This window comes from Homalodisca vitripennis, chromosome 7 (assembly GCF_021130785.1).
Source record: "Homalodisca vitripennis isolate AUS2020 chromosome 7, UT_GWSS_2.1, whole genome shotgun sequence".
NCBI classification, from domain to species: domain Eukaryota; kingdom Metazoa; phylum Arthropoda; class Insecta; order Hemiptera; family Cicadellidae; genus Homalodisca; species Homalodisca vitripennis.
In genome coordinates, this window is record NC_060213.1 from 28,352,039 (window position 1) to 28,376,245 (window position 24,207).

Consider the following 24,207-nt stretch of genomic DNA (forward strand, 5'->3'; position numbering starts at 1 on the left):
ACTTGAATATTCAAACTCGAGTGAACATGAATGGGAGCATTAACTAATAATAAAGTAATGATTTATATTTACTTGAATGAAGAAAAATATTGTTTTAGTTCAAAGTATTTTTAGTGTAGCAATATATTGTAGCCTAATTTTATTTTTTTATTGCAATATTGAAGAATTGGATTTTTACTTTTAAGAAAGTGTTTACAATTTATTTGTAATAGTTTTAATTTTAATTCCTTTAAGAAAGTTGAATAGTTTGATTTTTAACTGGGCTAGAGCTAATTAATTGGGAAATAATAGTGTTTGAAAAACGGTGTGTGCCATTTCAAAAACGAAATAAATCTTCATTTCCATCTGAATATAAATTTGAATTCTTTCCTGTGCCTTACTAATTGTTGTGACTTTACAATTTATGTATAGAAGCTACACTTCTCATATTTAAACTTGACAAGATAGTCACTGAAATAGATTTGCAATAACTTACATGAACACTGTGAAATAAAACGTTTAACCTTGTAATTCTGCAAGTTAGTCATTATATCCAGTGTGTAAACCACTATTTAAAACGCTTAATTTTTAATCATATCTGATTGAGCTTATTTTTAATTTACCGCTACCGGCAGGTGCCTGCTTGTTTGAACACGCAAACCTTCTGACTTCCGACGCAGGTTGTCTATAATTTTATTATCCAAAGTTAGTTTAATAAGGACCTAGTTTATTAAAACAGACAACTGTTTCACTGTAACTTTACACTTACAATCTGGTCACGATTCACGAACCCTATGTCAGCATTCAGGTAAGAATAACTGATTTAGGGTCTCCAAATACTATTGTTTGTTATGGATTTTGAAGACATCAACAGGACCGAGGAGTTGGATATGCTGACTATATTATATTAGTTATTCTATAAACGAGAATGAATTCGGATCTTTGTAATAATTTTGTTATATGTGCGTTATTACGCTAAAACAGCAAACCTGTTATTTAAAAAAGAATAAATACAAATATTTACAGTATATTATACATGACTATATTTATTTTATTTCCATTAAATTACTCAATATCTACTGAAGTTGATAAAACAAGGCATGACAACAGCGCTGCTAGCCGATATATAGGGTGAACTAACTCCGGGTCTCCGCCGGACCCGTTCACTTGGTGGCAATTGACATTTGTGCTGCGCTACTAGTGGTCGATGATTGAACTAATTAACTGACAGTATAATGTACTTGGATGATAAGCAGTGAATATTGTACTATTTCCACATATGGACTTTTTAAAAGGTTTAGTTATTATTGCTGCTTTTAGATTTTGGCTGTAACAGTAATGTGAAATGTTGCATGCAGGTAGATTGTAGAACAAAAAAAGAGAACAAATATTTACATTTAAACTTTTATTTGTGAGATATTATTTTGAGGGTAAAGAATTTCTGAATGCTTGGAAAAGTTATTGGGTGATTTCTGAACTGTATACACTAACTGTAATAAGAAATAACCATATAATGAAATTTAAAGAACTATCATATTCTTGTTCTTGTTTAAGCAATAATCACTACAATTTTACTTACCACTTATCAGTTCGAAACGTTAGTTTTTATTTATAATATCAATGAACAATCTATTCTATACATGTCTATCATAGTTACAATTTATACAATAAAATCGTTCATTGCTACTGCCTTCCGAGAATGGAATGCATTTCCCGGTGGTGGCATGTATTCTCATCTCAGGAGAAGTAGTGATGCGCGATTACGAGATGTTACAATCGAAACGTTTCGATTGTTTGGACCTCTCGAGACATTTCGATTGTGATTCCCTTAACGAGAGGTTCTTACCATAGATTACAATAAGACCAATAGATAGGGACATCGGGTGCTCGCAGGTGAAGCCACTGCGGAGCGGCTAATACTCAACAATATGGCGGCGCGGGCGTGAGTCACCTACTGAGGAGCGTCGCCTTGCACTCCCGCTCTTCACTTCGCCTTTGTCGAGCTTACTGTAGTGACCTGCTATACACTCTGCTTACTGACGCGTGTGCTTCCGGCGTGTTGCTAAACATCTTGTTGTGTTTACTCTTGTTTAACTTGTTTATGTTGTGGATGATGTTGTCTTCACAAACACACAATGCCTATGTCATGTATTGCTTTTGGATGCTTCAATAAAAAGGAAAAATTAAACTTTCAACACCGAAGATTGTTCCTTCAGGATCAATTTCTCAGAATTCGGAATTGTTTGATAAAGCGTCAATAAACGAAGGTCAATAAACTAACATTTATAATATATGACTTAAAACTTCCTCCTCTTCTCAACTGAGTATTACAGATTAGTTACAATTAATTAACTGAGTTGTAAAGTTGAAACTATATTTTATTGTACATTTACGTAATTTTTCATACTTTATTATAATTCATCTATAAATCTTAAAATCTAACTTATTGCCTTACTAATTGTATAATAAATGTTTACAGACTTAACAACATATTTTATTAAAACCTTTATACACTTTGTTACAATATGTAAACATAAAACTTTATATATTGTATTTTGGGATATTTTGAGCTGAAGGATTATAAGGTTTAAAGTCATGTTTCCCTCATCTAATAATTTACCCGCATATACAAACTTTGCTCATATTATAGTATATATGCAAAAGATAAATAGCAAATAAACTCTTAGTTTATTCTTAGTTTAGAGTATTGACTCAGATTGAATTCCTTCCTTATTACATAACTTATGTGAATTTTATTTGAAGTAATTACTGTAAACAAGTACAAATAAAGAGTGTTCTACTCACTTTTTATAATATGCTATAATGTACGATACGAGGAACAGATGGCCCGGCACGGAGCGTTGAGCTCCAAAGCGGTCGCGGCACTCGTAAACTAACGGCTCACAAACAATAACTTTCTGGCCAAACCATAAGAGCTAATTAAAAAAGAAAATATGTTCTGAAAACTTCAACTATTCAACAACATTTTCCACCGTTTTTTAAACTTGCTCTGACCAAAAAAAACGGCAAAAGTAGCAGCCGACTAACTTTTTTATGTCAAGTTTTAAAATGTAAACATTAATTCTCGACTTTATTTAATTATTTAAATTGCAAACTAATTTTTTTGAACATTTGAATGATACCACAGGCATCCATAGCTTATTGACTTCACTCATACAAAGTTTCAAAGTATTTTCTTTGTTCTAAGTAGGGTAAATCACGAGTTGATTGAAAACGGGAGAACTGAATTTTTACACTAATCGGAGCGTAGTTTTGAGTTTCTATCCCACGACAACATGGCGGACCTGGCTTCACCTGCCCCAATGTTGGCAAGATAGGCATAGCCCATCTATTTGGTCTTATTGTAATCTATGGTTCTTACCGAGAGGTTTTTGCCGAGATGTTCCTAGCGATTGTTTCATTGCGACACGACATCTCTTCTCGTACCGGGCATTCGAAGTGTTTGACGAAATGTTTGAAAACGAAATGTTTGATTCCATGATCCATAACTTTGTTTTTGCGATACACCATACACGCTTAACGAGAGGTTCCAACCGAGAGGTTTCTAGCGATTGTTTCGTTTACGTGTACGATCTATTCCAGGGCTGCCCAACCTACGGCCGCGGGCCGAATCCGGCCCTCGAATCAGTTTTATGTGGCCCGCCTTGTTGCCAAAACAACCAAATTTGTTTTACAAGCATTTGAAATATTAAATAAAATACAAATTTTGAGAACCAAGCAGTCCAGCCGATTTCACGTAGAATGAGACGTATTCATTTTGGTGGAGTATGAGTGTTGAAAGAAGTAAAGTAGTTGCAGACAGATTTCACTGACTACGGTGGTGGCTGCCGGCTGGCGAATATAGCGCGCGTAAAGCACGGCACAGCGCGCGGTGCGGCGACGTAGCCCCTACCCAACTCAAGGTCACCACTCGCCACGTAATTTGTATGTCCTAGTATCCTAGTAGGATTAATTTAAAATCAATGTATTCAATTTATTGGTGACTTTTTTTATTGTTCCCTCAGAATTAGAGCAAACATCCAAAAGTCTGGGTTTATATTTATTTCTAATAAAATAACCTAAAAACATTAATATATTATAAACCTTTACCTAAACAACTAATTAAATAATAAGAAATTACAATAATCAGGAAACAAGGGCCAAATAACCTTAAAACTCATATTTTGCACAAGATTTCTGGAACAAACCCCGGGCAATACGTTTTGTTTGGGGTTCCAAATCCCCTGGGATGTTGGCCCGCCTGGCCATAAGGGCTTTACAATGTGGCCCTTGGGTAAAAAAGGTTGGGCACCCCTGATCTATTCCATTCTTTAACTAGGCAATAGAAATTCTAAGGGAGATATGTTTGCCGATCGACAGAAGGATTTAACTGAAATATAAATTAATTCAGTTACTTTTTTTTACTGACTTGACTTCCGAGTTTATTTAATGAATTATTATATTAGCAGCTACATTTAACATTATATTTACTACATTAAACGCTTATTCACGTTACAATAATGACGTATGAACGGTAAAACATCCAAAAAATAACATGGTACAAAATAAAAACATTTAATATTTTAAAATAATAACCAAGAAAAGCTATTTATTATAATTCAAGATAATATACTCAATCTTAATGCTTGAAGAATTATAATTTACATTTTGACTAGACACTATAAAGTAAACTACTGGAATTAATGGAGAGGAGAGTGGGTGCAAACCAATATATGGAACGTAAGTATGAAAAATAGTTTGAGACAGGCTCGTGAAAAGTAAACAATAACAAATTGGCTTAACGAATGCAACAATCGAGAGAAACCTTTCGATTGTAAAGACCTCTCGCTAAGCAATCGAAAAACAATCGTTAAGCAGAACCTCTCGAGAAGGAACATTTCGATTGTATTAACCTCTCGCAATCGCGCATCACTAAGGAGAAGGGTCGGTGAATGTTGCATAAGCATCTGCATACCGCCGATGTGCGTTAACATTTCATACCTTGCGGCTAATAGTATAAATAATTAAATGTACGTTGTACTCCTTTATAATAAAATTCATATTCTAACATTTTTTATTTAAGGCCAGAGAGTTATTCAAAATCTCTCTAAATTTCCGATCTACCGACGCAGATAATACGGTAGCACTGCAAATGTTCATGATTGAAAAACTGACACTAGATAAGTTATATCATATAACCAATAGTTGGTTGTATTTTAAGAGATTGTAAATACAGAAGAAAGTTGAATATTATTTTACCGAATTCGAGTTTTAATAATAAACATAGAATGTTATCCATGGAATTGTATTCCTATGTGTTAGAACGTAGGTCAGACAGGCGTGTCTTTTAAAACACGGGTTTCAAACTAAGGGTCGGCTAGTAAAATACATAACTGTACAGATTTTAAAATAAATACTTTTTTAAAGAATACATCATGTGTAAATTGTTAGTGAAAATCTGTAAAGGAACCGTTGTTTTTCATTAGTTAACCGATACTTTTAATTGAAGCAAAACGTATTTAGTCTAACCTCTGACTGGCCAATACGGGGCATACCCCCAATTCGTCGTAAATATCTTATCACACGTCTTTTCATAAGTTACAGTCTCCTGTAAATTTGGAGTAGGACTACTTAACCAATTTGTTAGTCGGTAAAGTAAAGGAATTAAAAAGGGATATCTACTAAGTAATAGTACAGTGAAATCTAAAAAGTAGAATCAATAAATTCAGTGTTCTTACACCGGCCAATTAAAATCAAATCAATTCGATTTTAGATAGATTTTGCAGAAGTCAGCCTATTGCAATCGCCATCATTACTTAATCTCCAGTAGATGTTTGCATTGTCTTCGATCATGTCCTCCAGAACCCAAAACCTTCTTAAAATTGGCCTTCATTTTCCAACGTGGTGAGAAAATAGTTTATGTTAATATACATTATGAATTTATATTGGTTTTTGTGCAAGTGGTGCATTATTGAATGCAATACGATGAATTAGCATGTAGCTTATTTATAAGTATTCATAGTTTGATTAAAACATATTTTCTGAATTGTACATATCAAACAATATGAAATATAATGGTATCATATTTGTTATAGTGTATTTGAACTTGAATGATATAACCTGTGTGTAGTGATGTCTCTGTTCTTATTTTCTCTTTGGAACTCGAGCTGTCCTGTGATTGGCTGAAACTCCTGACCATCCACACTTGGAATAGCCTTAACCAGATGGTACAAAATGTCAAAATGTAACATGGTCACTTCAGTCCGAATTTAGTTGTCAATTGTGATATGAGTTCGCGTGGGGATGGCAATGCTTGACTCTGTATGTGTTTGTGAAAACTTTAAAGTTCCTGGTGGAAAGCTGTGGCGAACTGACAGTCTCATGTCTCCCGAATCGAAAAGACATGCTCCACCGAATACGGACACCATTCAAACCAAGCCGTTTCCTATAAGAGGTGAGTTACTAATATGTCGTCTGCTAGAACATAAGATGGATTATCAAGGTGTTGAATTTATTTATAATCCTATATTTAGAGTATTATACATTAACCGCTATGATGGCTTGAGCCTTCAGTGCTCAAATTAATAACATCGGATAAATTGTAATAATCTGTTGGCAATTGGTGTTAGTTTTTATTAAAAGTGAGGTTAGGAGCGCTTTGTCAATCTTGTTGGAAGTTCTTTGATTAGGCTGCTCTTTCTACTTATATGCTAAAAGTAATATGTACCTAGATCTAAAATTAAATTAAAGTAAGCTGTTAATAAGACTAGGCTGTATATACTTGTACGGTATATGCTATTATTTAGATATTTACTGGACGTTTATTCATCAAAAGAAATTTTAATATGAAATCCTATCATTTGAAGAACTGAATCTGAAACTTATAAAAAAATCTGAACTTATTGATATTTTATACTGATAGCAAGTAATAAATCATCATCTCATTTTGGTTTATTAATTCCAACATGTTTTATAAGCTTATTGTAAACATAAACAACAGCAACATTGAAACTGATGTTCATAGACCTACCTTTTGTTTTAATTTGTTCTTTTGAACTTAATAATGTAGAAATTATTTTTGACCTTTGTTCAATGATTCACGTGTTGCCAACTTTCAAATCAAAGGTGTAATGTTTTTGAAGGGAGATGAATTAGGTAAAAAGAGTATTTAGGCAAGAGCAATGTGTCTTTCAACCTTTTTCTATTTATCTACACTCTATTCTAAAGCTACAGCAAAGAGGATTTCTTAGCTCGGCTTCAATATTAGGTAACTAGATTTGCCTAAATAGGTCGCCTAATTTGATTAAGATACCATTGAGCATAATAGGTCTGCTTGTATGTGTTTAAGGTAACTTAATTAAAGTAATCCCATTAGAATGTAGTTAACATGCTAAATACATACTTTTAAAGAATCTAGGATTTAGCCTGTTTCAAGCTGATCTAAGTTATGTACTTCTTTTTGTCCCAATGAAATCGCAGTAAAGTACTACACTGAATTTAATACTTGGGTGCCAATAAATGAGTTTCAATCTGTAGATATGCAGAAACAGTTTCAAATCTTAGAAATGATTAATGATTATTAGATAATACATTCTAACATTTAACACTATCGGTAATTCTAAGCAATATATGGGTCAACCTCGATTTTTCTCATATTACAATATAATGTTCCAATAGTCAATTAGAAAAGGAAATGACTAGAATTTCTTGCCGGAAAGCAGTTATAGGGAGCAGGCAACCGCCAGACGGTCATATATTGCTTAGAGTTACCTATTAGTGATCAGGGGCACTGACGTGATCTGGGCTTCAAATTTGGAACTACTCGAGTTAATTTTTTTTCTAAAAGAGCAAGCAGTGCGAAGCGCTGCGCAGCGGGCAGGCATCGTGCGTGATCCTTTTTTTTATTAAAAATTTCTGATAAATTGTTATTACATATTACAATATAATGTAGGTAATGTATGTAAAACAATTTTAAACACATAATTACATGCTGGAAAGCAAAGTAAACCAATATAATCCGCCCAATACAAAATCTCCGTAAAAATCTGGTAAAGGAATCTGTGTCATTCCTTTGGCCTGAATCAATTCAGTATAGATGAAGATCACGCACGATGCTTGCCTGCTGCGCAGCGCTTCGCGCTGCTTGCTCTTTTAGAAAAAAAATTAACTCGAGTAGTTCCAAATTTGAAGCCCAGATCACGTCAGTGCCCCTGATCACTAATAGGTAATTCTCGCGGTTGCTTGCTCCCTATAGCTGCTTTCCAGCAAGAAATTCTAGTCATTTCCTTTTCTAATTGACTATTGGAACATTATATTGTAATATGAGTTGCCTGCTCCCTATAACTGCTTTCCGGCAAGAAATTCTAGTCATTTCCTTTTCTAATTGACTATTGGAACATTATATTGTAATATGAGAAAAAATCGAGGTTGACCCATATATTGCTTAGAATTACCACACTATCCTATGAGTGTAAACTTTGGAATAATCACATTTTATAAACAAAAACGATAGGTACATTGAACTGTTAGTAACAGCTGATACAGTCTGTTTAGGCCTAGGCCTAATATGTTTTTGCCGACAAGCTTTTCCTCTGTGGTCAAGCATGAGCAAAAATGAGAATTAGTTTTTGTGTGAATGGGGACAGTTAAAATGAGTTAAGTTGTGCAGTTTTAATTTGTTTACATTTAGCATTTACTCTTAGGCAGCTATTGAAAGCTCTATTGAAGTATATCCAAATAAATTTTGGTGATAGTTTCATATTGAAGGAAAATAGAATTCCACAAGTAGTTAACAATATCGTTTGTTCCGTTGTGTTTTATATTGTTAAACAATCACAAAAATCACTTTCGCGAAACCTGCCTAAACATTGTTGTACTCTTTACTAATAAATGGAATAACAACAAGTTCTTTATCTAGACAATCAAATTGTACTCTACAGTATGAATATTATGCTGACCAATATGATACAATCAGCTGCTTTTGGGGTCTCAACAGGAAATGATCCCTACCTTCAACCTTACCCATCCTGAAAATTCCAGCAGCAAACGCAAAGATCCTTCTAGGGCAACTGCAATCAGAGGTTTCCTGTATTCCTTGTCCTAAGTGAACAAAAACAAAAAGAAATACAACTAGTTTTTGATCAAACAACTCACCTAAGGTGAATACAAGTGTCCCAAAGGTGAGAAAGCCAGAAAAGTTGATGTTTTTGACTTTGGTTCTTTTAAATCTGTTTTTAAATTTGGCAAAATCAAACTGAGACTAAACGTTTACTGTTGAAAAGGTAAGATGCGATTAATCTTACAAAATATCACTGATTTATTGAAAACCTTATTAGGCTGGATTCTACCTTAGGTCAAGTAGCAAAGAGATGATCAATAAACGATCAGTAATTTTGCCTTTCAATAATAGGTTCCTTTTTATACATATGTGTCTTAAAAGTCATGACACTTTTTAACTTTAATTCTGGTAATATTCCAAGATGTGCTCAATTTTTCCTATATGACGTCCGTACAGCTCTGCTACTTTTTATTCTAGTGTGGGACCAGTTTTAATGCTATAGAATATTCTTGTATGGCAACTCAGTTCTTTCAGTTTTTCATTCTTAATTTTTATTCTTTAAAAAATGTAATCCTGAATATCAAGTACATTTCCTGGCTGATCATTAGCTAAGCCTATCACTTGTCTTTCCACATGATATCTTGAGGACGAACTGACCTATTGTATTGAAATTTTGCACAAAGCTTCATTTGTATATGAGGAACACCAAATTCGATTATGGTGCATGTCAATCCATAGGATTTGGCTGAGCATTAGCGGAGGTTTTACATTGGTCTTATGCATAACCATGATGGCAACGAAAATAGCACAATAAATAAATATGTAAACAAAGTACACTGGTAAGAGATTGTAACATGTGATGTATTAACACTTATAGCCTAACTATTATAAAACTATATCTAATTGTATACACCTTCAATTTATGGTGATTTGGTGTGTAAGCCTTTATTAGGTAAAATTTGCTAAGGAACCCAACTTGAAAGAAATTTGAATACACCTTGTAGCAAGATATTTTGAGAAAGATTTTATCTGGAGACTTGAAATTTTCCTTGAATCTTCAGTTTATTCATTGACAAAATGAGCCGTATGTGTGTTGTATGTCCAACCGTGGAATTTGGCTGAGTGTCATCGAAGCCTATACTATTCCAAGCATTTTTCTGTATGATTTTCTTTTTTTCGATCTATCAATAATGAAATGAACTATGGACTTGACGTATTGTATTAAACCTCACTGAAACGTGTTACTTAACACATGGTGTGGCGTACTCATAATGATGTTACACAATTGAAAGTCACTACAATTTTCCGTTCTGAAGAGGAAACTCCACCAGCCATGTATTAGCAATTTATAGGAGTTCGCCTTTGGATATTTATGCTCAAGTCGTCACTTTGGGATTAGATGACAATTATCAATCTATTACGCACATGATTTTCATCTAGGGCTTACCCAATATGGCAGCAATGTATTTGCATCAATGAAACTAATCTATGTGTTGTGCTATACCTTAACATTATAGACTTACCTTCAAAAATATACCAGGTATTATCTTGATGTAATGGTCATTCACGTTGATCTGAACTAGTTTAAAACATGGTTCCATGAGAAGCAGCTTATTTGAAATCTAATTCAGCTGTGCGAGTGCTTGAGCAGTACAGTTTGTTATTAGCGATGGAAGGTTTGAAAAATCAATAGGATTTTTGACGTTTGCCGTCGTTTTAGTGGTATAACACTGTGTTTTGAGTATTGAAATCAACCCTCTTCTCCAGATGTAAAAATACCTTAAGAAATTAAAAAACTCAAAAATGTGGCAATGAACTGCCCCTCAAAATTAAAACAATTAAGTAATACCTGAGAACTGCATGAAATCCAGACTGGTGAGAGTGAACCTAAGTGATGTTAGTGCACAAGAGCAGAGTACCAACATATCACACCAGATCTAACAAAGGTGAAGCAACGATGAGGAACTCAATGTCAGCGTATCCTGTGATATCTTGGTCTCAGATGAGACCAAGAGAACAGGAAGGCGATGGTCGGGATAGTGAGTTCCAGGGAGTTTCATTTTGATGCTCCAGTTAAACAGAATATGAACAAAGCAGGATAAAAACCATCTTATACACTCAATGATGTATTTATATAGAAATTCCGAACCAGCGTAAGCGTCCGGTTCTGTATATCTTAGTTAAAAATCACATGATTTACATATCGTTTGGCATTCTGAATTTGAATTATTTTTTGGTTTTATTAAAGTGTATCAAAGCAGTATTTAAGAGAAGTGTAACACCAACACCAAAGATAATGTAAACTGATATCCTGTATATAAAGTCCTGTATAAGTCCTGTATATATAATTTATATTCAAGAGTATACAGTAGATAACAGATTTAGTAGTGCATTATCTTTAGTTTTCTTATCTCTTGGAACAATTTTAGGTATTATTTAAGTGTTATAGATTTGCAGAACGGTAAAAAGCTAATTTATATATACAAATATGTGTACAAAGTATATGTTTGTGCAATATAAGAAACGTTAAAGGCAATAATAGAGAGCTGATTTAAGATGAGGTAAATTCTTGTTTAAATGGATATTACCGTATGTTGGCAGATTTGAGTATAGGCATTGTACATACACTAATATATTTGGATATTCACTTTCCTCGTAACAGACTGTAATATTCGAAGATAGGGAAGGAACTCAAGGATTTTCTTGCTGTTTAAAGAAATATTACATTGGCGGTTTTATTTGTAAACTCGTATTGTCTAGTCTCCGCTTGTCCTCACATATCTACTGTCCAGTATTACTGGCGTGGCAGTACTCTTCCACTTTCCTTTACATCCATGATTCCCCTATGTCTGGGATTAAAATTTGCAAACAAGGCACGGTTTTTAAACTTTAATGGTTTTGCGTTTCTTAATTCATTTACTAAAAATGTTTATCTTATAATACTTTGGAAAATAGTTTTTTCTTCTTGTACTTTTCCAAATTCCAAAATACAATAATTTCACTAACCAAATTGTTAATAGCATATTTAAATTGTTATAATCTGAGGAAAAACCTATTTATCCTTGTATGTACAGTAGGTTTCAATTTTCTGTTTTCTACCATTATCAATATAACAGTAGAAAAAAGAAAATTTAAAACTACATGGTATAGTGGTTATCATATGCTATAAAAAACACAGCATAGCATTTATAAATATATAATAGAAAATGTTGTAACTAAATAATTAACATATAAAAGATAAAGCTGTATGAAATATTCAATTATAAATTATATAAATAACAATTTTAACAGTGAACTTTATGATTTGTGTTATCATGCAACAAGGAAATGTGATAAGGAGGGGGTAGCAATAAAAACAAAGAACCTACTCAAAGTAGGTATCATCGCCTGTAAAACTTTCATATTCTGACATTTTTGATTATAAGGCATTTCTTATGCCTTCAGAATTAAGTTCCTTGTCAGCCACAATGAAATGTTAATGAATTATAAAAAAATGACGAAAACAGAACAAAACTTTGTTAGAGATAGCTTGCATGTTCACCGGAACTGTTATCACATCACCAGGATGATCTGAAATTCAACAGCGCTTGTGTATAGTAGTTTCACATGTTACTGACCGTTTCCAGATGCTAAAGAGCAATAGAGAATTTACAATAAAGATGTCTACAACTTTGTAAATGTCCGGCACTTCCAGCATCTTAGTTTTGACCAGTTTTACTGTTGACCCATCTTAATGTTAACAAAAGAAAGCACAATGGGTTTAATGAGTGTGATGTGGATATTGAAATGTACAGTTGTCAGTACATTTCAACAACAAAACAACTGGTGGGAACATTCCTACATGGTCTACAGTTTGTCCCTGAGCTTTGTTTACAATACCAAAACCTAGGGTAACAGAGACCTGTCGACTTTTAAACAAAGAGTAGTATGAGCCGACTAAAGGTTGATCTTTAGCAAAAGAACACTCTCTTCCTTGTTACTCTCAAACATATTTCTAATCATTATGGTTGTTTCATCTAATAAACCACTTACTGTGATCAATATCTAGGTAGACTTTCGCATACTCTAATTTTTAAACTCAATCTGTGTGGTAAAACCAACTTGGATCTAAACTGTTCAACATTTTTGTTTGAAGCATTTGCTTTGTTTTACAGCTGAAAGTGAACCAACTACGAGCCTTGTTTGCTTGTAAAAAGATAATGTGCTAGGAAATGTCACAATACATTTATTTGTTGTAAAATCAAAGTTTTGCCACTAAAATATATTTACGTATTTAAAAATTTGCCACCTTAAGGTTTCCATTGGCTCAGTTTTAACACAGCTTCTCACAATAGTTGATGATGAAAGCAAATTTCTTTCTTTGTGTGTGTCACTTAGTACAAATGATACATTTCAATTGACTTAGGTTGGAAAGTTTAGATCCGGTTGTGTTTCTTAAATCAATTAATTGATAGTGATATTTAAATTTAAAGTTTTCGATAAGGATGTAATTAAAGTATCGCAGAAGTTGATGATATTCTGGGTCAGTAATTGAAGATAACTTAACGTAACATTCTGGACATGGGTCATACTAATAAAACTATATTAGCTCCTCGAAATAAAGATAGTCTTGAAATATATGATAATATTTTAAGCACATTATCTAAAATATATTACCTGATGGTCAAATGGTGTTGTTCTCTTAAGACAAGAAAATTAAGAAATTGTACTTAGTCCTACTAAGACCATGCTGCTTCTGGAGTAACAGTATATTCTGGATGAGTAAGGTTGGAGGTAGGGGCCGTCTTCTGTCGAGATCCATGAGGAAGAATTTCGGATATAATCTCAGTCATGTTTCTTTGGAAGAAGGGGAAGCCAGCTCTGTACCAGCCTCTCCAGTTAGAGCAGGCTGGGGATGGCGCACCCTTATGTCTAGGATAGCAACTGTCTTTAACACTTAAGGAGCCCCACCAACTCCAAGAGTTATCGATCTACCCTTTCACTCCAACATCTCGATATTTGCGGTTAGTGATGTGTTGCTCTTGGACGTCCATAAGGTTGCCCAGATTTAAGTGACACATGGATTTTTGCTGTGTCCAATGTAGGTTCAACTGAAGGGATAAACCAGCCAAAAATGAGCCCTTCTGGGGAGTCAAAAGACTACTTAGTACTGTCAAGGCTTAATCTGATAACAGTTAACATAATCTATCCTCAAAAGAATTTCTGAAAGGTCTATTTCAACAGTTGTCAAAGAAACACAACTGCAAGTGAAAAATGGATCCTAAGTCAGTCGACTGTGAAATTTTAATCAGAGTATCATATGGACAACACATGTTTGTTCTACAAATACATTCGACTATTTCTTAATCTTCATTGCTATTAAAATTATTTTAAGGTGATAAATGCTAGTAAAGCTCAAAGACTTGCTAAGTAATATATATATATATATATATATATATATATATATATATATGTATTACTTATGTATATATATAATATTTTGCCAAAACTGGTTTTTAAATAGCCAAGTTATGGGGCAGCAAGTAGAGCATAGTCTTTCTATGGGTTTTTTTTTTCTTTTAAGAAAAGAAGGTGATAAATTAATCTTAGTACTAAGAGGACCATTGCGCTGCTTCCTCAGTGACAGAATATTAAGGATGGGTAAGGTTGGGGGTAGGGGCCGCCTCCTGTCGAGATCCTTGAGGAAGGATTTTAGGTCTGTACCAACAACTCCAGTCAAAGCTGGCAGGGGTAATTCACCCTGATGTATAGGCTAACAACAACCCTTACTACTTAGGGAACCCCAACAACTCCAATAGTCATCCCTCGCAGTAGACTAGGATTAGACTTTTTGATCTAACCCTTGCACTGTAGTATCCTTACATCCGTTAGTGATATGTCGCCCCTGGACATCTTAAGATTGTCTAGATTTAAGTGACACATCGGGTTTTGCTGTACCTCGTGTAGGTTCAACCAGCCAGAAGTGAACCCTCCTGGAGATCCTTCTTTGGGTTACAGTTCTGTGTATCTGAAACAAAAGGGCAAGGATACCTAAGCAAAGCGAAGTTAAACACTAAACAATTTTTAAGCAAGTGCGAGTGCATATGATCCTAACTGATCAATGTTAATTTGGCTCAACTTAAAAGTAAGTTACATTTTCTCATAAACTATACAAGGTAAGTTTTTTAGCATTTTTTGTTTAGTTTGTATATTTTAAATTTTTACGTGAGGATCATATTTACTCTAAAAAATATAATTATTTTTCTAGTTAAAATAAAAAAATGTAAAAATATCTTTTGTAACTATTACAGCTTAAAATATATAATGTTTCACTCAAAATCCCTGTGTTAAATTATGCTCCTTAGCTCTAATTACAAAATAAAAAAGATAAAATAAAAAAATATGTAGTTTTGTTAAAAAAACAAATTCTTCAAAAACATCTTTAAAGTCAACAATACCCTCCACAATTCTACACAATATTTCAAGTTGACTTAACTGTAGTGCATACGATTACCATAAGTTTGCTTTTCAGTTTCATTTTCTGCTTCATATCAATCCTGCAGTCGCCTTGCTTCCTTTGTCTACACTTTTCTCTTGGATGGCCTTGTTAGCATATTTACCTCAACCTGTCAGATTCTTCCTATTTTTTCTCATGTTTTTACTCCGGGAACAATTCTCATATGTTGTACACATATGTTGTAAACCACACATCTCATGATATTTCATTTGTTTAAATAAGTGGCATCATAATCTCATACTTGCAGAGAACCACTTTTGTAATGGACCACTTTTCATTATATACGTGCATTTGAGTAAATGAGCCGAAATCATGTTATTTAGTGACATATGTGGTTTATTTAGTTCCGTTGCAGATAATTCCTTAAATGGGTGTAATTATATTTGGCTCCGTTTAGACTACAGCATAAAATAAATTAACCCCACTTAAAGTTTGTAAGAAGCATTAGATAATCTACTACTTTTTTGTTCTCTTAGGGCAAGAAGCTGAGAAATTTCACTTAGTCCTAAAAGGACCTTTTTACTTATACTGCTACCGGAGTGACAGGATATTCTGGATGGCTAAGGTTAGGGGTAGGGGCTGCCTTCTGTTGATATCCACGTGGAAGGATTTTGGGTATTAATCTGTCATGTCTCCTTGGAAGAAGTGGAAACCAGCTCTCTACCAACCTCTCCAGCCAAAGCAGGCAGGGGTGGATCGCCCTTATGTCTAAGCTAGCAAGAACCTTTGACTCTTATGGAACCCCACCAACTCTAGTCATCTCCCGCAGTAGACCTATTGAACTACCCTTGCACCCCAATATCTTGACACTTGCAGTTAGTGCTGTGACACTCCTGGACATCCATAAGGTTACCCAGATTTAATCACTTTTTGCTGTAGCTAGTGGAGGTTCAACTAGAAGGTATAAACCAGCCAAGAGTGAACCCCCCTGGGGCATAATAAACTACTATAGTGGTTCTGGAATGAACTTCTATAAAAATTGGATATGTAGTGCTTCACTAAATGAGTTGTATTATGAGTTTTAATTATCAGAATTGCATTATGTTAGACTTAAGTTAAAACTAAAGAGGTACAGAATAATATTTAAAAAAAGGAATTTTTATGTTTTTTTTTTACTCCCCTTGAGAGATTGCTTAGTGTTTGACGAATCTTAAGAATCCATTATTGTTTGTTGTCAATTAACTAGATGTTACCTGCAGCTCCGTCCGCAATTTTCAAAGTCAAACTCTGTAGTCGACTTAGTCAAAGCACTTATGATGTAATATAATGGTCCTCTATAATATTTTACAAACGTAAGTGTGCATACAATGAGGTTTGTATTATTTCACTGTTCACGGTTAGATGATCTGAGGTTGAGGGACTCCCATTTTGTGCCATAGGATTCATATCTGGTTCAAATGATTATATATCCGATGCCACAGCTGTGATTCCCTTGATTGCCTGGTTAAGAAAATTTATACGTAGGTTTCAAAAACCTACTTTGGTTTAAAAAACCACTTAGTTCCAGCTCCTGTGATCTACTTACGGTTTAATACTTTACCAGTGCCATAGTTGAATTTACCTCATTGTTCTGATGAAAGAAATAGGACCTACTTAGGGCTGAAAAGCCTACCTGTCAAAAAGTGTAAAGTTAATTTTTCAATAAATATTTTTTCAGAGCACCTTTAAAATGTTCTCTTTTGCTTGATTTTAAATCAGATGGAAGTGAAGGGTTCCTCCAGTATGAAATACTTTCCTCTCTGAGAGTGCAAGACGGTGTGCTGGAGTCTCACCACCATGGACGGTGGAGCGGAGGTTACCACCCTATCTGTTGGGGAATCTGTGATTTTCTCCAACAGTATGAAGATCCTTCGTTTTTTCAGTGTAAAAAGAATTGCTGTATAAATGTAAAGAGAAGTAATGGTTAAAATTACATGTGAACCAAAGACTCCTTTGAAAGAACTTAAAGGTGGTTGTCCATTAATTATCCGAATTGCTCTTTTTATTCAAGTAAGACTCTGGATGCATGGGGTGATCCTCCCCATACTTCAGTTTTGTAAGACCTTACAGAGGATAAGTAATTGTAATAAACCATTAGCAATGCGTCCGAATGTGAAAGAGGATATAATGTTCTGAGAGCAAAACTGATTCAGCTTAGTTGGTGGCAAAGTTAGGAAATGTAATTCAACCCCAAGAACTTCACCGAAGAGCTGTCAGTGATACAAAAGTCTTTTTGTGATATTATCATCGGAAACAGGATTTTCCGGATATTTGCCATCGTTCAGTGAAACAAGAAATCAGTAACACTACGTTTCGAGATCTGCAATCTGATCTCTTCTTCAGGTAGAAGAGAAGAAGAGATCAGATTGCAGATCTCGAAACGTAGTGTTACTGATTTCTTGTTTCACTGAACGATGGCAAATGTCCGGAAAAATCCTGTTTCCTTCACAATCCTTCCATCGTCAAAAATAACCTTCAAACAAAGAATTATTATTGGATTTATATTCTTAGTTAAAAACTGAATAAAAGAAGTTTTATTTGCATTTAACAACAGATTATTATTTGTCAACCGTATTTGAAGTGTTGAGATCGATTCAGAGACTTGGATTGCAAATTATGCTCCGGGCCACCAAACAATAAGGTGGTGTCATTCGCAAACATTACGGGTTTCGAGAGGGATAAACTCTGGATCATTAATGTACATGATCAAGAGCAGAGGCCCAGAACACTGCCCTGAGGCACACCAAACTTGGATTCTACAAGCTCTGAGCGAGTTCCACATACAAGAAATCAAATCAAAATAGTTTTTTACTCAGAAAAATTGTCTTAAAAATATACAATTAAATATTTTTATTAAATATTAGTAAATATTTTATTAAATATTTGGTTTTTAAAGTGTAATGTGTAAAATAAATGTATATTTCTAGTTTAATTATTTGAGAAATATTCTCATATGGGCTACTACAGCCTGTGCGTGAGAACGAGTCACCACAAAGTACTCAGTTGCTATCTCAAACCGTAAAAAATTGTAAGGTTTGAAATACCGTAAAATTTTAATTTTTAAAGGAAAATAAAAATAAAAATTAAGTTTCCTTTAAACTTAAAGGAAATTAAATAAAAAAACCAAATAAAGTCAAAATAAATTTGTATAGAAATGAAAAATAAAATTAAAGTGAGAATTTATGTAGATGAAGTAAGTGAATGGACATTTTCATTAAAAGGACAAAACTACCAACTGTCGGAGACCATGACCACGGACAGGCCTTGGTGCAATTCTTTGTTTAAAGACGGACATCGGAAAAAACTGCTTACATAATTCACCATTCCTTATCATCGAGGAATGTACAACTAATAAACTTCTTCGATATTGAGTCAATATGCGAACTGGACTTGCAGGCATGGTTCAGTGAACCAGAAACTGCACTATTGTGTTAGGCTATCCAAGATTTATACTAAACTCAACACTAATAGAGCTCCAAAACTGATATTCAACAATAACAAAATGTTTTATAGTGGGAGGTAAAATGTGTGGGAACAAATATCAACTTGGTTGGTATAGGCTGGTTCTAGTGGTGGTGATGTAGTGAAGAATATAGTTCTGCCTGACTTCAATTACTGTGCCGTGGTGATCAACAACATGACTGTTGCCATCCTAATAAAATTCAGTATGCACAGAATATTGCAGCTGGTTCTTCAACTTACGACATAATGTTCATATTTCTCCTTGTATTGGGCGATTATCCCTGTTAAAATCAAAACAACTTTGAAATCTTCACCTACTTAATCTGTTGCACACACAATAATTCATATTGGTTATACAAGATATTTGGTCCAAAATTCCATCTTGTGTCTGCGTCTTTATGTCACGCAGAACTGGTAGGGGTGCATCTTTATCAACAATTCCAATTATCGGACAGCCTTCTATCTTTCACATTTTGCGTCAACTTACGACATAATATTCAAATATGTCATTGTATTAAGCAATATATCACTGTTAAGATAAAAACAACTTTGAAATCTTCACCTACTTAGCCTGTTGCACGCAATAATTCATATTGTTTATCCAAGTTATTTGTTCCAAAACTACATCTTTGTGTCTGCGTGTCTTTAGGGCACGCAGAACTTGTAGGATGCATCTTTATCGGCAATTCCAATCAATCGGGCAGCCTTTTTATCTTTCACATTTGCGTAAGTCGTTTCCGGGAACTCTCTCCCAGATAATAACAGAAACATTGATAAGCGTGATCGCTTTGTGGTTAAAATAAGAGCCTATCCACTGCGAGTTAGGCGGGAGTGTGGTGGGTTGGTGGTTCTTGTGGTCATACCTAAGGCAACTGCGTAGGTATGATTCGAAGTTGATTGAATCGAGAACAAAATAGGAATGATTAGAGATAGGACAATTATCAGTTTCTATTGCTATCAAGAGAAAACAAAGTTTCAGTTTAATGTATATACTTCGTATAGACTCTCCTAAATAATATTATAAATGCGAAAGTGAGTTTGTTTCGCTTTCACGTAAAATATTCAACCGATCATTGAATTTTACTTGGACATCCTTAAGGTTCTTAGGCATATTCTTATTTTTAAAATCCCTCAGAGAGACGCCGCGCTGGTTTCGAAATTTCCATATTGTCTCTAATGTTGCATTACAGCAAATATTATAATTTGAATGAGCCTTTTAAATGTAATCAACCACTCTGAGTAAACATATTTTCAATGTATGTACACCCATAGTGTGAAAGCATAGAGTAAGTTTGGTACCTAGTAACAACACTTCTTATTTTTACCGCTGATATAAATGGCAAAATTACTAGGCTGTCTAATCTTTACTATGAAGTTAAAAACCACCTCAGTTGTATTTTGGCAGAAGTGGTCTTCTGAGACCTGTGTATTGATATACATTTTCTTGATTGGGAAACAAGCAAAATCGACTATGGAACGAAAAATACTAAGACCGGAGTAAATTACAATGGCCATAAGTATACTCGTTTTGGAAGATTTTCTTGACCGCGGAAACAAGTTAAACTCAACATTGGCGTCGGAAATATAATTAATTAGAACCAGAACTGCTCAAATACGTGCAAAGCCTAAATAATTGCGTGCGAAACCGCGGGTAACTTCGCATGTAATTGAACGTGTTTTCATTACATTTCATCACTTTGTCCAAGATTGAGGTTATGTTATCCGATGAGATCAGCAAAATGCTACGTCACAGCGCAAAGCTGCAATGCCAGGTGCGTCTGTGCCAAAATTTTTTGGCGGCCGATTAAACGGACCTTGACATTCAAATCGATCCCTCACTTCAATTGAGTTATATTCTTTTCGGTTTGAAATTATTTATTAGTTTCTCTTGCTTTGTTGTCTGTACGTGTGCTTGAAAAAGATAACAAACCACTCACCACTAATCTCATATCCACGCTTGTCATGAGTGTTAAAGCTGAATAAAGATCTTTATGCGAACAGTGTATCGCAATTGTGTTGAGAAAGCTTTACAACTACCAACATACTTCACCTTCGTTATGTGTCACAAAAGGTATTACACAACGTTTCGATGATTGGAATCTGTCCTCTTCGTCAGGTGGGAGAGGCATTAATACATACAAAAATAAAGAACAGAAGGGAAAGAAAAGAGATTTAGATTGCTCGTCCTTCTGTGCGATAAATCTTTGATAGAAATGTCCTAGAGCCGTGAAAGTTGGTACATAATAATTATAAATCTTTATTGCGTTCACAATTTAAGAAAATCGTATACAATCGTCAATATACAAGGAGTAAAATATAAAAGTGTTAGAAGTGGGCCATTTGGCAGATTTACAGTATTCCCTGATTTAAAAAATAAATAGAATTCTAATGAATATAAATCCAAATCAGTATTCACATGCAGAACGTGTAGTATCATGCAGAAATTTCTAAATGTCAAAATTATAGCTAATAACCGATTTCGTAAGGGTTTACAAAAAAATTATTTACGCATTTAGTTATTAACTTAGACCTGTCAATTTTTAGTAGGTAATTCTTCAAGAGACATAGAAGACATGCTGTATACAAATATTTTACTGTCATTAATTTTTTAAATAATGATGAGTTTAAGTGGAGTACCTTAGATTTTAAACAGAAAACTGTGTCTTTCTCCATATGTTTGGTTATAGCAATCCACTTAAACACAAACGTATTTTTCTTTTACTCGAATACATGGGTAAACAGTACTACACAGGTAGTAAAACATTATTTCCAAGGTAATATAGGTGTATATTTTATTGTGATGACGTTTTAAGTGAGATGTTTAGCGTGTGAGAGAGGTCGCCGGGATCCGGCTCCGTCAGGGATCTTCTTTAGATAAACAAACTATAGTCAATGGCGTGGGTAACATTTATTGTTACTTTGTCATTGGCCTCTTGACATATTCCAATATCATTTTATCCATAAAACATAATCCGTTTGCCTGGTAAAACGCGCAGAGAACTCCTTTCATATCACCAATGTCTCTTTGAGTCTGAGTTAGAGACATTGGTGTCATCAGCTGTTTAACATCATGTATTTAAATTCTCAACAGAGAATAATAATTATTGAGAATAATTAATTGTTAATATTTAGACTAATAACGATGTAGCTGGCTGTATTGTGTCTCCCAAGAAGATTGTTTTTTTGATCTGTCAGTCTATCTATCTAAGAAGCCAAACATAATGGACATTAAATCATTATTTCACTGTCCACTGACATTTCTTGATTTATAATTTGAATATATATAATATATATATATATATATATATATATATATATATATATATATATATATATGAATATGAAGCTTTGGGGAAATCTTTCTCTGAGCAGGTTGACAACACGAAAATTCCTAAAAGGAGGACTTTTGGGGGTGAAAAAGGAGGACATTAAAGCAAAAAGGAGGACAGTGTTAAATATTGTTATAAACTTTGCGAAAAATATTTATTTATATATTATTAAAAAAACGCACGTTAAAAATTAGTACGGTTACTCTTGTAATGCAAATAAAAAAAACTCAAATTAGATTTGTTTTGTGTAAATCGAAAATTAAAAAAGAACTCATATTATTAAAGTGTTTATTGATGGATACAAATATTAATGAGAATTTTATTTTGTAAATAGCATAAGATTGAATTAGTTATTGTTAGAATTTGTCTCTTTAAAAGTTATAACTGATTTGAACCCAAATTTTAAAAATGACATTAAAAATCAGTTATGTGAAATAATTTGAATTAATTAATTGCATTGAATTATTACATTATTAGTAAGTTATACCAACAGACATGTATAAAAATTATGACTATAGAAGAAAAATATATAATTTATTACAACAAAATTGACCTATCATTCGTAATACATAAATAAAAAAATCAAGGGGTAGTAGCGCCAGTGCAGCTGAGCGGACAACAGTGAGTCAGTGACACTATAGACAACACTCAACATACAACTGGATCTAACAGCAGTTCACATGCCATGGCATTACGTGTGCGCTGCAATAATTTGTCATGGCCTATCTTCGCGATGCTACTACTATTGAACATTTAAGCTTTCGCCAAAAACCGGATATTTTACGTAATTTTCAAAAGCCGGGAGGACAGGAGGGCAAACGTTAAAAAGGAGGACATGTCCTCCTAAAGCCGGATGTCTGGACACCCTGTCTCTCAGTGGTTACAATATATTCTATTAGCATTTGGCAGTTTTATAATTGGTTTCTGTTTAAGTTGGTTGCAATTTTAAGGATATCATGTCGATACTATAGATAATGGTTTCAAAGTTATTACAACTCATTAGTTGTTCCATCACAAGAGGTTTGTTTGTAACACTAAAGTTAACGAACTGATAGCCAAGAAGGATAGGTGATAATAATGTTTACCTACCCATCAGTTTTGTTACGTTATCGTGTTTTTGTTTTCCGTGCACTTTACCCCACAAATAACACTTTATATTTTAGTTATGAGCGATTGCAGTTGTAAAAAGCTTTGTAAAAATTGATAGTACCTAAACTGGGCGTAAACGTTCTTGATTTTTCATTTCGCTGAATTTACTGTCCAAAAGTTGTGACAAATCTACATGGGATATTATTAAAATGCAGCGTCTGAAATCTGACTCTGTGACAGACTTGACTCCTGGAGTCTGAAACCAACGTCCGTGTTAAGAGATCAATAATAGTCGGATGTAATATATAATTACACGTGTTGTTCCATATCACTGTTTTTGTCACAAATCTTTATCTAATAACGTAACACACGTCCACTTTTATTTAGTTGAAAGGCTTAAGACTGTTTTTTTTTCTTTTTTTTGTTCTCTTAGGACAAGGAGCTTATAAATTGCACTTAGTCCTGTAAGAACCTTTGCGCTGCTTCCGGAGTGACAGGATACTCAGGATGGTTAAGGTTAGGGAGTAGGTGCCGCCTCCTTTCGTGATCCATGAGGAAGAATTAGGGCACTACATCTCAAAGTCATCCCGGAAGAAGGGGAGGCCAGCTCTGAACCAGCCTCTCCAGTCAAAGTAGGCAGGGGGTGGCACACCCTTGTTGAGGTTAACAAGAACCTCTGAGGTTAGGGAACAAAACCCCACCAACTCCAACAGTCATCTTCCACAGTAGACTAAACTTATCGAATTGCCCATGAACCCCAGAATCTCAACATTTGCGGTTAGTGGTGTGCCGCTACTGGACATCCATAAGGTTGC

General features: G+C 34.2%; 1 protein-coding gene across 2 annotated transcripts in view; it reads left to right on the forward strand.

The window, feature by feature from the left end:
* Positions 1–6,196: 6,196 nt before the first annotated feature.
* The window catches only part of LOC124365775 (6-phosphofructo-2-kinase/fructose-2,6-bisphosphatase), a 114,644-nt gene continuing 96,633 nt past the window's right edge, over positions 6,197–24,207 (forward strand). Inside the window, exon 1 of one of the 2 annotated variants that reach the window (XM_046821782.1) lies at positions 6,197–6,433. In XM_046821782.1, the coding sequence (XP_046677738.1) occupies positions 6,283–6,433 (151 nt within the window). In that variant the 5' untranslated portion in view covers positions 6,197–6,282. The remainder of the gene's footprint in view (positions 6,434–24,207) is intronic. The other variant, XM_046821783.1, reaches the window with a different exon arrangement.